This window comes from Macrotis lagotis, chromosome 2, assembly GCF_037893015.1.
Source record: "Macrotis lagotis isolate mMagLag1 chromosome 2, bilby.v1.9.chrom.fasta, whole genome shotgun sequence".
NCBI classification, from domain to species: domain Eukaryota; kingdom Metazoa; phylum Chordata; class Mammalia; order Peramelemorphia; family Peramelidae; genus Macrotis; species Macrotis lagotis.
Window position 1 is genome coordinate 42,714,648 of NC_133659.1, and position 18,855 is coordinate 42,733,502.

Here is an 18,855-nt window from a genome sequence, read left to right on the forward strand (position 1 = left end):
ATTAATGAAAATATATGATGAAATTTAACGACTGGTTCACCCCCAGAACCTCAGGATCTTTTGCACTCATAAATTATGAAGGATTTCCCTACCCTAAGAACTTTTGTTTCTATGGATTATATCTCTCAACAATGACTATATTAGGAATTTAAACATCTTAGTTTTATTATGAAAATAATAACCTCAGAGTCATCTTGAAAGTGTCTTGGGTATTCTTTGGGATTCACACTTGAAGAATAGCCAGCATAGAAGAAAAAGCAATGGACCTGGAGATGGGGGAAAATGGGTTCAATCCTGGTTTTGGTGTACCTTTGAGTAGATCCCACACCTTTCTGGCATTCAACTCTCTCTGTAAAATGAAAGGTTTGTACTAAAAGCGGGTCAGTCTTTTCTTGTGTTATAGACCCATGAACCTCTTTTTATAAGAATGTTTTAAATGCAAAAAATAAAATATAAGATATTGCAGAAGAAGCCAATTATATTGAAAAAGAGTTACCAAAAGATTAAAAAAAAAACCAAATGCACTGACCTCCCCTCTACCCCCAAGTTAAGATCATCTGGACTATAGAATCTTTAAATTCTCCGCCAGTTCTGGATCTCTGGTTCTACAAATATGTTAGGTGTCCCCTTTATTTAGACCCCATTGTTTGGCAGTAGAGGATTAGTTAGCTTGTCATATTTATTATAAAACTGTAAATATCGAATTCACTAGGGGGTGCGACTTGACTTATTTTAGTGATAAGAGTTTAGTGGCTGGAAAACTGACCCTCACCCAGGTGATTCTGTTTCCAATTAACTCCAGGGGGCATTTAAGGACAGTAGTTGTAAGCTTCTCCCCTTCCCCCAATTCTGTCCCCTGTGTTGTTTCAACTTGATGATATCAAATAAGGATGACTTAACAACTGCCTTTTGAAATAAAGGACAGACCAGAGTTTTATTTATTTTTTATTTATTTATTCATACATTCATTTATTGATTCATCTATCTAGCCATCCTTCTAATCAGCCATTCATTCATTCATTTATTTGTTTATTTCAGTTCTATAGCAGGGGCTAAGCAGCTACCCCGTTATTGATTAGATCAAAGTTGCTATAGATCTATCTACTTAAATTCCTGGCTCAGCTCTAAACTCTACATTCCTTTGTTTAGATCATGGTAAAATTTGATTGCCTGGAGAAATTTGTAAGTATCACATGCTAGTTCTGTGAAAGCATGTTTGCTGGGGTTCTGGATAATGTACAAAATTCTATTACTATCCCAGTCACAAGTGGAGAGCAGCAAGGTTGTGTCCTTGGTCCCAGGCTTTTTACTATAATATTTTCAACCATGTTGTCAGATGCCTTCAGTGAGGATATCAATCAGATGCCATCAAGTTAAGCTGTTTCACTGATGATGATAAATTATTTAACTTGAAAAGGCTACAAGCCAAAACTAAAGTAGAGGGAGAGTTGGTCTATGACTTTTGTTCATAAATGATTCAGTCTCTAAGGCTGAGATCCAATAGAGAATGGATTGATTCTTTGCCATTTGTGCTAATTATGGCCTGACAATTACCACATGGGTTCTCCATCAGCCAGCACTGCATGCAGAAGGATCAATTACAGCAAATAGAGAGAGTTTAAATGATGTGGATAAGTTTATTTGCCTTGGCAACATACTATCTAGGGATGCCCACCTAGATGACACACATTGCCAGAGCTGGCTTGGTGTTTGGGAGGTTCCAAATGAAAGTGTGGAAGAGAAGAGATATTAGACTGATGACCAAGCTAAAGGTCTACAGAGCTGTGGTACTGGCCTCATTGTTGTAAGTCCCTATCATTGTTGACCCTGAACAGTCTAACATTTCCATGCCAGAAAACTGAATCACTTCCATTTGAATTGTTTTAGGAAGATTCTGAAAATTCCCTGACAGATTAAGGTACAGGACGCTGAGATTCTTTCTCAGGTGAAACAGTCAAACTTTCAAACTCTGCTGAAGAGAGCATAATTCCATTGGGCTGGCCATGATGGTCAATCTATTGCCCTACTATTCCTTAATGGGACTATTTCCTTGTGGATCAAATTCTTTCCTCATTGTCTCTGGAACTTCAAAAGTTCCTCCTAATTATTAGTCTTTGTAAATGTCCTTTCTCCCACCTCAGTGCTTTACTCTGCCTCTTCCCTTGACTCAATTTTTTCATGATCTAACTCAATTTCTTTCTTCTCTAGCCAAATCAATAAGCATTCATTAAATGTCTACTATGTGTTATTCACTGCTTTAAGCCCTGGGGATATAGAGACAAAAATGAAAGTCCTGATTTCAAGGACTTTAATGGAAGATTCAGCATATATATAGTCATTTCAATCTTTGTGAGCCCATTTGACGTTTTCTTGGCAAAGATGCTGAAGTGGCTTACCATTTCAATCTCCTGCTCACTTTACAGATGAAGAAACTGAGGCAAACGAGGTTAAGAGACTTGCCCAGGATCACACAGCTAAATATTTGAGACTGGATTTTAACTCATGAAGATGAGTCTTCTGAGACTCCAGGCCTAGCACTCTTTCTACTATGCCATCTAGTTGCCCCAGAATGTATATAAACAGTGTCCTAAAAGTTGTAGTGTGATTTTATACTTTAATAGTTATTATATTTATCATATCATATCATATCATATCATATCATATCATATCTTATCATATTATATTATATTATATTATTATATTATATTATATCATATTATATTATATCATATCATATCATATTACATTATATTACATTACATTACATTATATTATATTATATTATACTAATACTTTAATGATTAAAATAATTATTAAAGCTTAACTGCACCAAGAACTTTGGGGCATACACACACACACACACACACACACACACACAGAACATTTTTGTGGGGATTGAGGGAGGTACTAGAAGCTAGAGGCGTCAAGAAAGACTACATGAAGGAAGTAGCATTTGAAAGAAACCAGAGATGATAAGAATTAAGGATAAGCAAAAACTTTCCAGAAGTGTGCACTAGTGAAGAAATGAGAGATGAAGTGAGCGGCAGTTTGGGACAGTCCATAAATGAGAATAATATAAAGAAATGGACAGGTTGAGGGCCAGAAGAAATGGTTGAAGGCCAGATGGTGAATGGCAAATAGATGAGTTTTGATTTGCTCCTAAGGGAAATAGGGAATCCCTGAAATTTATAGAGCAGGAACATGGCCTGGTAAGATTTGGACCTTAGAAACACCACTTTGCCAATTGTGTAGAGTTGGGGCAGGGAATGTTGGGTCCACTATAAGGCCTATGAAATCATGGCAACTGCTGGCAGGACTCAAAATTCAATAAATCTGTGAGCTTTTCAGTGGTGAATTAATTAATGTTTGACCAAATATAGCAGGTTAATTTTTAAGTTGATAATTTGAATGACCCATGACTGATGTTATAAATATCCAAATGTCTCTTGAAGCAAAAAAAGTTCTCCACTTGTAGTGTAGAGGATGGGTTGGAAAGTCAGGGACTTCAAGGCAGGTAAACCAATTAGAAGGCTTTAACAATGTTACAAGTTATCTGGCCTTTTGCCTTTGTTCTAAAATTTATGTGTTTATGATGGATATTGGCAACCGAACTGCTGGCTGCTCTTTATCATTTTGAGAATCACAAAAGTACTACTCTCTAATGTTTCCTGTCACTCCCGTTGGCCAGGTCTTGGTTCCTGCCAAACTGGACTGCTAGCTATTAGCAGAACTGATTTCATGCCTTTGCACAAGCCAGTCTTGATCCCCTTCATAACCTTCTCCCCCTTCCCCTCCACTTTGAGGCCTCATTTTCCTTCAAGGCTCAGCTTGGGTGCCATCTCTTCCCCAATCGCTGCAGTTATCTGAACTCCTTCCTATGTCCCATCACCGTTATTTCAGCAGTCTCCTTGCTGCTCCTCACACACTCAGCTCCACCTAACATTGTTCACAATATCTCACGTGTGGTCTGACCAGACCAGAAAAGGAAGGATGGAAACAAGAATTTATTATGTATTGATTAGGTTCCAAGTAAGGGCTGGAAATACAGACACAAACACAAAGAGAACGCTCTTGTCCTCAAGAGGCTTACATTCTAATGAGGAAGACAACACACAAAAGGGAGCTAATAAGAGCTAGGGTGGGGGGTTTAGGGGAGTAGAGAGGTGAGAGGTTGGGGGAGAAGGGGCTAAGGTACCCAGAGGAGCCATGATTTTGAAGTCCAGAAAGTCAGGAATAGGACTGGAAAGGGGTCTGGTTTCTTCACCAACTGGAGGGTGCAGGAAGAACTCATCAGTGGAAAAATCAACTCTCTTATTTGGGATATTATATTTTTACCAATGAAGTCTAAGAATCTATTTGGGATATTTTGATTAATATTGAACTTCAAGTTCCCACTCTTTTCATACAAATTGTTAGTTACACCTCCTCCATCTTGTACTTGTGTCATTGATTTCTTAACCCGTGTAGAACTTTTTATTTATCACTATTGAATTTCTTCCAGTTGGATTCAGTACACAATCCCTGCATAATAGATGTGTATTGAATGATTGAACATAGGCATGTACAGAGTAGTTTCTTCCATGTCTAGAGCTGAAATCTTATTTAGTTATTTCTTGTCAAAACCACTTATATGTCCCTTAGAATTTAGACATTAGCAAGTAGGAATAATACTACAAATAATGCCACCAACACAGTAAGATTGTTTAAGGCTTATAGTTTCTCTTTATTTTACTTGGATTAATTCTGTTATTACTTTCTTTGTTGTGGAATTGACCCATATTTAACATATTTTTAAAACAAAATTTAAAATATTCCTTGTGGAAAAACATCCTTTCTTCAAAAATTGAAAATGAATTATTGAAAGATATATTCTCATTTTGATTGACATTTAGATAGTTGATTCAATATTTATTAATATCCATAATTAAGAAATATACAGTATTGATAAAGTCACTTTGAGAATATTAGGACAAAAAAGAAGCAATTTAGGTTAAATTTAAAGTGGGTTTCCAAGTTATATTAATTTTAAATTGCTATTGAGTAAAAATTAAATTTCAGTTCAAAGTACTTTCTTGCTTAGAATATATTAAAAGTTGCAGCTGCTCCTACTACTGCCAAAATTATCATAGCAACATGAATATTGTGGTCAATGCTGTCATTATTAGAACCGGGTACTGGAGGAGGGATGAACACTTGTTCTATATTAGAGACTTCTGAGGTAAGATTGGCATTATCAACAGCCTGGATTGCAATGTAGACCTTGGTGCCATTTTTTATTTTCAAAGTTTCTGGTTTAAACTTAAATGTTTCCTTGGAGTTGGCCTCCTTGGGCTTCAGACCAGGAATATTTATTGGAGTAGCTTTGTCAAAATGGTCTCGGAGTTGCAGGGAATTCCTACTCATTCTGATTTTATAATGGTCAGCTGGAAAAAAGAAGATACTTTTAGTATTGCCCGGAAACACAAATAGTGATTGTAATGCTTGGAACAAACAGTATTTGAGGAAGCATCAAATATGCTTTTAAGACAAACTCCAATGATTGTATGTGGATAACCTAGGAGCCCATGATCCTTAGGGCAATGGTTCTATGAACAGAGATGCTCTTTCCCTCTGGGGAGGGATTAGAATAGAGTCAGGTACTCACCTGTAATCTGAGAGAATGGGGTAGGGAGGAATTTGATCATGGTCACTTTCTGGTTTAACTTTTAAAAAAAATCTAAGCATAGTCTAAGTACAATACTACCTTTTGAAGGAGTTCAAGACTTATCAGTACACTCTAATTTTCATTTCCTTTAGACACTGCCCTGATGGAACATTCCTAGTAATACCCACAGTACTTCATACAATCATCAATCAATCAACCAATAGAGAAGCATTTAATAACATTTAATAAATACTATGTGCTAGCCACTGGATCACTAGCATGAGTAGAATCCTTTAAGATTTATAAAGTATTTCTTATTTGTCTATCATCTCATTTAATGGCTATTTATGACATGTTCTTTCATTTAGCATCTGTTAAATAGCATATGTGGTTTCTTTTTTCTAGGAAGTAGATACCTGGGAGGTATTTTCCCGTATTTTTCAGATGAGGAAATGGAGCCACAGAGATATTAAATAAATTGAGTGTCTGAGGCAGGATTTGAAGCCTAGAATTCTGAAGAGCAGAAAAAAGTTTTAGTCAGGGGTACCACCTCACAGTGGGAGAGGAGGTAAGGATCCACAGAGCTTATAGGGGCTTCATCAGTATGCTAATATAATTACATTGATCTGAACAAATGAACTATAACAATACATGGAGCAGGGTAGTGGGGATACAATTCTCTGCTACGGATATTTTAATTTAGGGATTCCCTTGATAGATATCTTCCAAACAAATCTATATTCCATGTGAATGAGGCAAATCACTTCACCTTTTCTAGCTTCAATTTCCCATCTGTAAAATGAGGGAATTGGAATAGATAATCATTAAGATTACTGGCAGCTTGAATAATCTATGAATTGATTTTCTTTAGATGTAGCAAAGGGTAGATTTCTCTGCACCCCCATCTGAAGCCTACACAAAGAAAATAATCAGGGTTCATACACAAAGAAAGAGCAACTTAATGGGGGTTTTTTCTTTGGAGTCAGAAATGAAAAAATAACTTGGAATTAGGAATTAAGACTTAATTTTTAAAAGAGATTATTCTTCTTTGGTACCATAAAATAGCCAGTTAAGGGAAACAGAATTATTTGGAGAAAGGAGAAGAAAAAAGCACTGCATGAGAGGGAAGGGGGTAAGGCAGAGGAAGAGGAGAGAGAAAAGCAGAAATATGGGGAGAGAGAGCCAGATCAAAAGAGAATGAGGCAGAAGAAAGACCTAAAAAAGAAAAGGAGCTAATGGTTGAAATAAGACTAGGATTAGAAGTGAGGTAGATAAAGCAACAAGAAGACAAAGAGAAGGAGGAAGATGAGGTAAGGGAACACAGATTTCTGGGAGTTCCATCAGGGCTAATTATTTTTTAAGCACTTCTGTGTTCACCTGGGTTGTGCATATATTGCTGACCTCTGATAATTTATATAGTCTTTGATATTCTAGTTAACAGATTTATTTTCTGGGATTTAGCTTAATTGCTTTTCTTTCCATCATGCAAAGATTTTTTTTTTAAATAAAGTTTTATTTTCCAGAGAAGTCTTAAAGTTTTGAATGTCTCTGAAGGACTGGTTCCTTTTATTTATTGATTTAGTGTCTTTTCAATTTATAAGCTTTCTGCTTACTCTCTATAGTCTGGCCACCACTCAGTTCTGCCTCTCAGGTAGATTTATCCATTTTTCACTTTTCCATGAATAGTCCTGCCCTCCCATTATGTCTGGAAGGTCTTCCAACCTCTCCATGGAGATTTCTCCAAAGATCCTGTATGGTTAATATATAAGATATAAGATTTTCCATGGTAAGGCCTTATAGTTTAGCCTCAGAGAATTGTTGACCCTCAATTCACCCCTGATATATGGGAGGGGAGATGAGCAGGATTGATCTTATGCATATATTTAAAACAGTTTGTGTATTTAAAAGAACCGCTGAACATCCTTGACTGGTCCTGGTCTGGCTCTCAAGACCTTACTTGATTAACATTGCCTATCTCTTCAGGAACTAGTCATTCCTGAATGTAAACACCGTAATTCTTGGGGTTTGGGAAAGAGTGGCTCCCTCCTTGCACAACCTGGAAAATTTGGTTTTATTTCACACAAAACTGGCAAGAAGCCTTCTTTGTTCTCAAGCAAAATAAGATCTAATCAGATTTAGCCTAATTGGAGTCTCACCCATGGAGAGGACGCTCTTCCTGGGACCTTCCTGATCGGTTCTCTGGAGGCTGTACCCCAGGATTCCCTAACCGCTGTTGATTCAGATGTTGAAATTCCCCCTGAATTGGTGATATTTTCTCTTAATATTTATGTTTATGTAGGTTTTACTCTTCTTTTTATTATATTAGGACTTTTTCTGTAAAGTTGATTTATTTCTACCTGTTTCATAATCACTTTATTAAATATATTTTTTAGTTTTGTTGGTGTGAATGTGTCATTTTGTAGGAGCTAATCGAAACCGAAACTCATTAATCAAATAATTCCTGATACCCATTCCCAGTATCTGTTAGTTTAGACTTAGTTGTTGTCCACCCATTTCCCATGTGCTCCTTACAAGCTCCTTAAGAGCAGCAGAGCCTGGATCCCATGTTTCTGTAATACCACCACTATATCTACATACCTTACTAAAGCTTTACATAATCCTCTCATTGGAGCCTCACATACTTTGAAAAGTAGACAGTATGGCCTCCATTATCCATACAAGGGATCTACCCTCGGGGTGATGGAGTGACTTGCCCAGAATCACTCAGCTCCTAAACTTGTTCTCCAACCCAGACTTCCCAGCCTCAAAGTCTAGTGTTCTTTTCCCAAACCAGAGCTGCCATTCCCAAGAGCCCAGTATATTGGGCATGAAAGAGGGATAGGGACTGTGATTTCAACAGGTTGGAGAATTCCTGGGGAGAACATTTTTCTATCAAAGCAGGTAGATTCAGGCTCTGCACTTGATAGTTTGGGACAGAAGTTCATCTCATCACTGCCTCCACACTCCCAATGGGACCTGAATCAAATTAAAACGTAATTGGGAGATAGCTAGCAATATACATAAAAATACAATGCTAATATGTGGTTTTCTAAGCCAGTATTGCAGCCCCCAGGGATGGTTTAGTGACCTTATGTTCTATCTGAGTTTTACACTGTTGTCAGAGAGTGCTGGGAGGTTGGGACTCACTGAGGGTCACGCAGCTCAGAGATGGACCTTGGACTCAAGTCTTCTGGCTCTGAAGACAGCTCCCTACTAAGCCACACTACCACTGGCATCCTCACTACATACCACTTTGGTGGTTGATTTCTTCATCTGAAAGTTCCTTCAACATTCAAAATCTGTCTGCTTTTGCTGTGAAAGATGAGTGTAGCCTCCCTGCAGCATTCCTGAAGGTTGTACCTGACAGCAGACACTGAACCACATTTTGACTTGGAAGGGAATACAGTATCTGCCTGGTCCAACCCTTACCTGGAAAGAATCCCCTTGATGATATACCTAAGAAGCAGTCATCCAGACTTTTCTTGTTGACCTCCAAATTTAAGGGAAACCATTGGTGCTCCATCCTTTTGGATAATTCTAAATGTTAAGAAGTTTTGCCTGATATCAAGCTTTTATTGTCTTTTTTTCTTTTGCAACTTGTAGGAGACGCTTAATTAGTGATTACTAATTGATTACCTGGTCACTCCTAGATTGCTCTATGGGTCTAACTAGGACAAAGGGAATGCCTGCACTGCCCTTGTCCCCTTACTACTTCTCTTCAATATCACCTCTCTCCACTGGGTAGAGAAGTTTCCAGGAAGATATTCCTGGTTGTACACTTGGAACCTCTCCTTGTGATACATGATCGCTGGAACCTCATGTACAAAATCCTTTTTTTTTTTTTAAAAAGGTCTCTTCTGGGAAGGAGGAGATGTGCAAATGTTAAGTATATTTACTAGCTTTACTCAGAGTAAAGTAATTTCAGCCCTGGACTGCTAGAGGGTCCTTAACAGATGTTAGACAACCCATTGGGATCCTACTGGGGAAAGTTTAAAACAGACTGTCAGTCTTACCTTTTCCTTTATCAAAGTCATTCCCAGGAGCTGTCCATGAGAGAATAATGTGGTCAGCTTGGAATTTAGCCTCCAGATCAGTAATTTTACCCGGTGGGAACTTATCCGGAAGGGGTCCAGAAGGAACTCCTGTCATTATAAATGAATCTCCAGAGTTTACTCTGCTGAAATCTTCTATCTTCACCTCCATTTCCTTGTCTTTGACTTCAGGTCTTGGTGGGTTCAATTTAATTTCACCTTTCAAAAAAAGTTTTTCTCTTTCAGTACAGTAATATACATTTCCTTTTTTCTTTCTGCGAATTTTTAAAAGCCTATTCTTTTGTTTACAAAATCTTACAGATGGTATATAAACATTAATACAGCATATAATGTATATAAAGATAAACAGTATACTATATATTTGTATATGTAATATGAATTTAAACACAGTATATAAATACATAGATTCTGTATTAAAAATACATTTTCATAGAGAATTGTTGGAAGGGGCCTCACTGGTTATCTTTAAAGATGATGGGATTGAATCCCAGGGAAGTCAAATACCTTCCCCAAGGACACAAAGGTAGCAAGTGATGGAGTCTTGATTTGTATTCAGGCCCTGCAGAGGAGATCAGCACGGGAGGGGGGTGGACATTTAAGGGAGGACAAGATTATAGACTGCTCACCATGTTCTATGTAGCCTGGTACATACATAGCTCGGCTCTGGGGTGGTCTCATGCTCAGCCTAGCTGTATTTTTTCTTGCCTGGACCCTCACTTTTAAACTGTATCTGCCATTTTCATGATAGCTTGTGAAATACCTTGAGTAGATTCCATCATTCTTCACAGTATCAGCACCTAGAGAGAGAGAGGAAAATAAAGATCAAAACCAAGGGAAAATGCCAATTGTTTGTGAGCAGGAAGGATGTCAACAAAAGGGCACTGTGGTGACATTGCTGTTTTAATAAGATAGCAAACAAGAATATCAGAAGCCAGGGTTGTTAATTAAACATGACTGACATTTATAGAGCACTTTCCATATATTGTCTCCTTTAGGCTTCACAACAATGCCCCAAGGTAGATGCTACAAATTGTATCATCCCCATTTGACAAATGAGGAAAATGGAGACACAGAAAGTCTAATTGGTTTGCCCTTGGCCACAAAAACTTGTAAGACTCAGCAGCAGGATCTGAGCCCAGTTCCACTCTAAGGCCAGATTCAATTCACCATCCACAATTCCACTCTGCCCCTCAAGTAAGATAAAAGACTTCAATTTAAAGTTCTTGAAAAATTAGACTGGTTTAGTCTAGATCCGAGGAGGAAAAGTTTCAAAAAAAACTGATGAAAAATAAGACTGGGATTTAGAACTTTAGCACTGAAATTTAGAGTTCACATGATTCACTCCTTATTTTACAGATGAGAAAACTGAGGCTCAATGCTGTTAGGGAAACTGCCCAAGATCACACTGTTAGTTAGTGGCCAATTTGGGATGAGAAGCCAGCTCACCTGATCAGTCTTTTTTTCCCATTACACCCCACATTAGCAGTTAGTTATATAGAAAACCTAAGTTAAAGAAGTATGGCAAATAGCATTTTTGCTCATAGCCTTTAGAAGTCATCTAGGATTCCTGCTACCTGCTCCGTTGTCCCAAAGGGTCAAGGTCTCCTGTGATCCATGCTCTGTTTCTATAGTGGCTGTCACATTAGCTCCAAGAACAGGCAAAAATCCTTGAGTCACACGAGCATAAATAGTCATCGGACTAGGAAAATGGCCTCTGCTTTGGTTCACGTGCACAGTTGCAATCACAGGGAGAACTGCCGCACTTTTTGCTCGACTGGTCACAGTCATTGATAGAGTTTGAAGGCTATTTTGATTTTGAAGTTTGTAAATCCAATTTCCAGTCTGCAAGTCAAAACAAAGTATTCTACATGTTTATTTTAAAATTTTTGAATACGTTTTGACCTTCACCCCACCCTGCTTTTGGTTATAAGCATTTGGTAATTTGAGAATCATTCATTATTTTTATATGATTTTTGATGGAGGGATGGATCAGTGATGCCTCATTGCTTTGAGGGTTCCCCTGTATCCTGATGAGAGGCCACTGAAGGATGCTGGGAAAAAAATCAGCCTCCCCATCGGGGCTTATAAAAGAAATCCCCTTGCTCTGTTTTCAGTTCTCTTTTTCTCTAGGATTCTCTTTTTCAGCATCCCCCCCCCTTTCTAGAATGTATCAAGGGGGCAGTGGAGGAGGAGATTTCTGCATCTCCATATTCCCCTTCCTAGAAGCAGACAGACAGGGGAAGACCATGGTGAGTTAATTATGATTGCATTCCTAAGGCTAGACTTCGATCTGGAAGATGGAATGGGGTCTTTATTTCCCTGAAAAGTATGACCTGGAAACCTAGTCTTCTCATGGGGGGGGGCTTCCTGAGCAGCATTTGCTTGGGAAGTTACTTTTTTGGGGAACCCCAAGTTCAGAAGTTATGATTTCAGGTATCAGACCCTCTAAAGAGGGCTACTTGTCCCTTGGGCTCAGTTCATATAATTCTCAATAGTATTTAACTCAAAAGTATTTAACAGTGAGTTACTGGGTCAGTGTAGAGTACTATGAAAAAGGCCTTGCTTACTCTTTACCTTTTCAAATAGGAATGGGAACTAACCTGTGATTTCACTGATTAAGGGAACTCTCAGGGGAAGAAACTCCTCCTGCCAGTGTAGGCAGGAACCCTTTCTATTTGCTCAGGGCACAGCCAGAAGGTGTCAGAGGTGGGACTTTTTGGCCCTCAGATCAGATCTGTGTCTCTTTGTCTATCTCTCTTCACTAATTTATCATCTCGAGGGGATGGGGTCCAGAACCCTGGGGAGACTGTGGCACATTCTATGGATGGGGTACTTCTGAGAATTGTCCAAGAGTATTGCCTTGACAGCATCCCTAAAGTTAATTCCCTTCTGAGGGAGCCAGTGGGCGCTTTGACTGGACTCTGCTTCTGTATTTGATTACAGGATCCTGTAGAAAAGTTGAATTTCAAGTCCCAGCACTCCTATTTGATATCAGTATAACTCTGGGCAGTCAGTATAACTCTGAGCCTCAGTTTTCTCATTCTTCCACTTCCAGACAGAAAAATCTGTGATTGTGTGAGTTCTTGGTGTCTTTTGTGTTATCACTCTTATGGGGAATTAGGTGCCTAGCAGCCTAAAGATGCTGTTTCCCAAATTTAAGGAAACTAAGACATGAGCTGTCCCTATCATTTTCCCCTCAAATAACTATGAGGTAGATGCTATTGTTATGTCCATTTTACAGACGAGGAAACCAAGGCAGATAGCTTTCAAATGACTTGCCCAGGTTATACAGCTAGTATCTGAATCTAGATTTGAACTCAGATCTTCCTGACTCTAAGTTCATAACTCTCCCTCCTATATCACCTTGCTGCTCAAGTCCTCTTGTACTCTATGGCAAAGTACAACAGAGTTGTCATCCCCCGTATTCCAGACCCCCCGATTGTCTCCTCCACACAACCTAGGGTGACTAGCATTCTTCTCTCTTAACTTTCATCTCAGAAGCATGGCCTCATGGTCAGGGAGCTGACTTAGAGGTCATCTGGGTCAAGGTCTTGCCTCTGACATATGCTGGCGACAAGACCTCGGGTCATCTGGGTGTCCCAGGAAGCTCTCAGATGACGAGTCGCTGATCTGCAGCCCACATCAGGAGCCCCCATACTAATGAGATCCCCAGCCTAGACCAAAAAACCCCAAACATTTAAATATATGTGGTCCATCATTCTAACCTACTGTGAATTTTAATTGTTATCCAACACAACAACAAGCCTTTTGTGTTTTATGCAAACTGCAGATTTCACCAGGAGATCTTTGATCAGGAGTTCTATCTGGATCTAGACCTTCATCCAAGTCATTAGCATATATTAATCAGCAGAAGATGGATTGGGGATTTAAGAAGCACAGAGTCAAACACCCATAGGACATTTGGGTGTCATAGGACAATCTGACATTGGGGCCTAGGGATCCCCTCAATTCTGAATCATCCCTCCTGTACTGTAGTACTACCACATGTCTCTAACCTGTCTATAAAAAAGAGCTAGTTTTAAAATGGTCACATTTCAGTTTTCCATTCATTAAATCAAGAGTTTGAGGACCAAGTTACTGAAGACTAGGGGGAAGGGAAATCTCTGCCCCAAAGGCCATGGAACAATTAAGAGTTCAGCATCAGAAACTAATAAAATTTTATCAGAGGAAATTGTATTGAGGCTTTGCTGCTGAATCCTGAAGACCCAGAGAGAGATGGGAGTGGGACAGCTGGAAATCGGGGGGAGGTTCTTCCTTCTGATTTGCAGCTGAAACCTCCTCTCTGTGTTGTCTCCCCCAGCAGAACATGGGCTTCTTGGTAGCCTGGATTTGGGCTTCCTATTTGAATCCTCATACTTGGCATATGATTAACACTTATAAATTACTTTTCCATTCATCTATTAGAAATTTATATTCCTTGCTTTTTTTAAAGTTTGGGGAAAATAAGAAAACATTCAGTAAATTAGAGAAGTCTTAAAATTCATACCTCTGCAGTGTCTGGGATTTGGAGACGAGCAGCTTTATTGTTTAGCTCATTAAATGAAAAATTTGCATTTTGATATTCCTTTCCTTTGGGATCCTGAAGATGGATTTTGGGAACACTCTCTGTCCATGTGATAAGGAAGAAAGTATCGTTTCCAACTGTGCTGTCCACAGTTACTGTGCCATTTACCCACTCCTTGGCATTGAGCATTATGCTTTTGCTTTCAAGCTGTTATAAACATGAATGGAAAAAGGATAGTCTGAATTAATAAATTTTAAATATTTAGCTATTTCAAGGTAATTATTCAGATCCAATTTAAGAGTTCAAAAGGACCATGCCTAATATAATTATTTTTTAAACACCTTTTGTTAATCTAAAGCATAAGAAATCTATGTTAGAAAAGGTGATGGACTTGAGGATTAAATGAAGTACTGTCTATTAAAAATCCTTTGTAAACTATAAAAGGTTAAATAAATGAAAATGATCATCACTAACACTATTGATAACAATGATTCAGGGATTTGTGTTTTCCTTTCATTGCCACAGATCAGAGCCAACCCTCTGGCTCTGAGCCTCTCTGTACTTAGCCAACTTGGTCCTTGGGCCACAGACACAGCCAGTCATTGAGCTCAAAGTCTCTGCTGCTCCAAAGACCTGCCCAACCACATGTTACTTGACAATGCAGGATCACCTCCATGCCCCTGTCTGGCAGAAGATGAGGAATATTATTACCGTAATGGGGGTCTGACTTGTGAGTTTGCTGAGATGTTATGTGGAGGACATGGAGGAGCTGGCAAAATTCAGGTGGAATTATAAGGCCTGGATGGCACATGGATGGATAGTTGGCAGTTGTTTCTGGCTGGCCTACATCATGATCAGGAAGAGCCTTTTTCTATTGGCTAATCATTGGAATTATCAACTGACCATGGCTTTTGTATCAGTCAAATCTGAGGGAGGAAAGTGACCCCTACAGCCATACTGAAGGGGAAAATGTTGTAGGCATCTCCCCACCTTCTCCTTGGCCATAGAGTCCCCAGTGACTCTTTGGCCTTTTCCTTAGATCTTTCTATTCCAGATACAAGGAGTAGAACCTCCAGTCTGAGAAGGAAATAAGAACCACAAGATTGGGAGTTCAGGAATACAAGCTTGATATTACAACTAGTCATGAGGTCCAAGGGTCTGGGACTTCAGGTGGGGCTCAGGAGACCTGACCTGAGGAGGGGGGCTGACATGCACACCTGGATGACCAACAACCAAGGAGGAGTAACCATGGTATAGGCTCTATACAGACTCAGCATCAAGATGTCCTAGGTTTATGCCCTGGCACAGGGCCAGGTCTTCCTTATATCAATAAAATCACAGACCAAATTTAAAAATAATTATATTCAACACTGAGGATTAATATGTGACAAACACATTTGATAAAGAATTTTTCTTTCTTCAAACCTAAATTATTTACAATTAGAGCATTTAAAAAATTCTTATAGTGAAATGTTAAAATTGTGAAAAAGTGAAGAATATTTTTGTAATACAAACCTGAATAGCCTGTTGAGAGAGGTCACCACTTCTGGATGTAATTCTACTGAACGCTTCAATGAGGTCTGCCATATTTCCCTTGGAACTAACTCTATAGCCTCCTGAAATGAGATTGTCTCTTATTAATAATGATGATGATTATGACTAACATTTATATAGTGCTTTAAAGTTTGAAAAAGTATTTTACAAATATTATCTCAGTATATCCTTACAATAATCCTAAGAAGTAGGAACTCTTATTCTTCCTATTTTATAGTTGAAGAAACTGAGGCAAACAAATTAAACGACTTGCCCAGGGTCACAAGTCTAATGCTAGAATTTAACTCAGGTTATCCTGACTTTATATACCTGTTTGATTAAGGAGTTTTGTTTGTGATTCACTCCTACAAAATGACACATTCACACCTATAAAACTAAAATGAGTATATTTAATAAAGTGATTATAAAACAGGTAGAAATAAATCAGTTTTATAGCAAAAGTAACCAATAAATCCCAATATAATAAAAAGAAGAGCAAAACCTATATAAAGATAGATATTAAAAGAAAACACCACCAATTGAGGGGGGGAGCACCAACATCTGAATCAACAGCTTCTGGGGAATTCCGGGGTGGGGGGTACAGCCTTCAGAGTCCCAATTGGGAAACATCCCAGGCAAAGCATCCTTTCAATGGGCAAAACTCTGAGGGGCTGCTCAATGCTAGGGACTTTTAAGGGCCCCCCTGTCAAAGGTGGCCCACTGCCAATAGGCTTATATAAGAATTTTGGGCACTTAATCAGGACAAGTGAAGCGTACGTGCATGATCATGTGAAGAGTACATGCATGACCTGGGAGGACTCACAGCTAAGGTTCTGAAATTAATTAAACGTTGAACCTCCAGGCGGCTAGCCAACCCTCCCAGGATTCAACTACCAGGAATGGTTAGTTCCTAGAGGGAGCATTTGGCACATGCAAAGACAACTAAGTTGATGCAAAGGTGATGGGGGACCTTGGGTGGGGGAACCAGCATATGGCCTTGCCCAGAATCAGAATGGGTATTAACCCTTCAATACCATACCTCCTAGCAGCCTTAGAATATTTCATTTTCTTTAAGATCTTCTCACAGAGATGTATTTAGTTGTTTTTTTTAAAAATAAATTCTCTAGTAAATTTGTAAGGTGTGTGATTTTCATAAAGTATTTTCAAAAGAAGCCAATGGAAATATTTAACTATGAGAAACAAGCAGGGACATGAGGGAAATGGAGGGTCCAGGGAATCAAAGGAATAGGTTTTGTCCAGGCCAGAGAGGGGAAAGATATGCCCTAGCCTTCACACAAGGCTGGAGTCTTTGGTAATAGAGCCAAATGCTGAAATGTGAAGAAGGATGAAGACTAAGAAAAACCTTTTGTATTTGACTAAAAGGATGTCATTAGTATACTTGGAAAGTGTTTTAAAAGTTGGGTTGTGCAGAAATAAAATGAGTTAGAATAAGGAAGAGAATAGTTATTTTTTAAAAAAGGAAGCTGTGGATATAATGTCATACTTAGCATTACAGTGAACTTTACTTCCTTAAAAACTTACAAATTGTTTTCACATAAATAATTTTAGAAAATGAATAAGTATAATACACATTATTATTATTATTATTATTATTATTATTATTATTAGCATTTTACTAAACTAATAGGTCTATTTAAGGTAGGCCTGTCAAAACAGAAATACTATATATGCTGATAAATTTTATTTTAATTGTCAATTGCCCGTATAGGTTCTTGGTTCATTTTCTATGGTAAAAAAATGGTATTCCTATCTAACACACCAATGCATTGTTGAAGGAGTTGTGAATTGATTTGGCCATTATGTAGATCAATTTGAATTATGCTCAAAGACATAAAAAAACCATGCATACTCTTTGACCTGGCAATACCATTACTAGATCTGTATCCCCAAAGAAATAAAAATATAAAAAACAGAACTTATATGTACAAAAATATATCAGTTCTTTTCTGCTGGCAAAAAATTTAAAACTGAGGGGATGTCCATTAATTTGCGAATGGCTGAACAAGTCATATTTTATGAACATGCTGAAATAAATACTAGATGCTCTCAGAAAAATCTGGAAATTTTTACATAAACTGATCAAAGTGAAAAGAGTAGAACCAGGAGAACATCATACACAGTATCAGCAATATTGTAAAATGATGAATTGTAAATAACAGCTATTCTCAGCCATATAATGATCCAAGGCAACTCTTTAGGACCTAAGATGAAAATGCTATCCGGCCTCAGAGAAAGAACTAATGGAGTTTGAATATCAATTGAAGTATACTTTTTACTGTGTTTGTTTTTCTTATGTTTTTCTTTTGGTTCATGTTTTCCTTTTATAATATGACTAATATGTAAATATGTTTTGTATGACTACACTTGTATAACATATATCAAATAGCTTGCCTTTTCAATGAGAGGGGTGGATAGTTATGGAAAGAATCTATAACTCAATTTTTAAAAATGAATGTTGAAAATTTTTACATATAAATAGGGATATTAAAAAAATATTCCAAAATTGTGCTCTACCTGTCATAAGTGACAGCTGCTCAAGCTCCCGGGCAGCATCTGGTCCCAAAGCAATGGTGTGAATCACAGCTCCACTTTGTTTGACCTCATCAAAACAATTGTTTATTCCATTGTCTTCTCCATCTGTTAACAAAACTATTTCAGAACCAGAAATACTTCTATTACTTTGAGTAATTACCTGAAAGTGAAACATGAGGGATTAATTATGGACTCTTCCGTGATCAAGTTTGAACTAACATGAAACTACTGCCCTGGTTAATTCAATGCTCCAGGATCAAATGAGATAATGTTTCTAAAGCCCCTGGTGACTCTTTTTTTTTTAGGTTTTTGAAAGGTAAATGGGGTGAAGTGGCTTGCCCAAGGCCGCACAGCTAGGTAATTATTAAGTGTCTGAGACCAGATTTGAACCCAGGTACTCCTGACTCCAGGGCCTGTGCTTTATCCACTGTGCCACCCAGCTGTCCCCACCCCTGGTGACTCTTAATAGATACTTATTCCTTCCCTCCTCTCTCCATGATGAGGTATTTTACCTTGTCATTCCAGGCTAATTTGTAGTTCGAGAATTA

The 18,855-nt window shown here is 38.2% G+C and overlaps 1 protein-coding gene across 1 annotated transcript in view; it reads right to left on the minus strand.

The window, feature by feature from the left end:
• Nucleotides 1-4,711: 4,711 nt before the first annotated feature.
• LOC141512657 (calcium-activated chloride channel regulator 1-like) overlaps nucleotides 4,712-18,855 on the minus strand; it is a 32,251-nt gene continuing 18,107 nt past the window's right edge. The window contains exons 8-14 of the mRNA XM_074221760.1: nucleotides 18,290-18,467; nucleotides 15,737-15,837; nucleotides 14,204-14,428; nucleotides 11,271-11,538; nucleotides 10,323-10,493; nucleotides 9,658-9,894; nucleotides 4,712-5,423 (exon numbers count right to left, since the gene is read on the minus strand). Of these exons, the coding sequence (XP_074077861.1) occupies nucleotides 5,077-5,423; nucleotides 9,658-9,894; nucleotides 10,323-10,493; nucleotides 11,271-11,538; nucleotides 14,204-14,428; nucleotides 15,737-15,837; nucleotides 18,290-18,467 (1,527 nt within the window). The 3' untranslated portion in view covers nucleotides 4,712-5,076. The remainder of the gene's footprint in view (nucleotides 5,424-9,657; nucleotides 9,895-10,322; nucleotides 10,494-11,270; nucleotides 11,539-14,203; nucleotides 14,429-15,736; nucleotides 15,838-18,289; nucleotides 18,468-18,855) is intronic.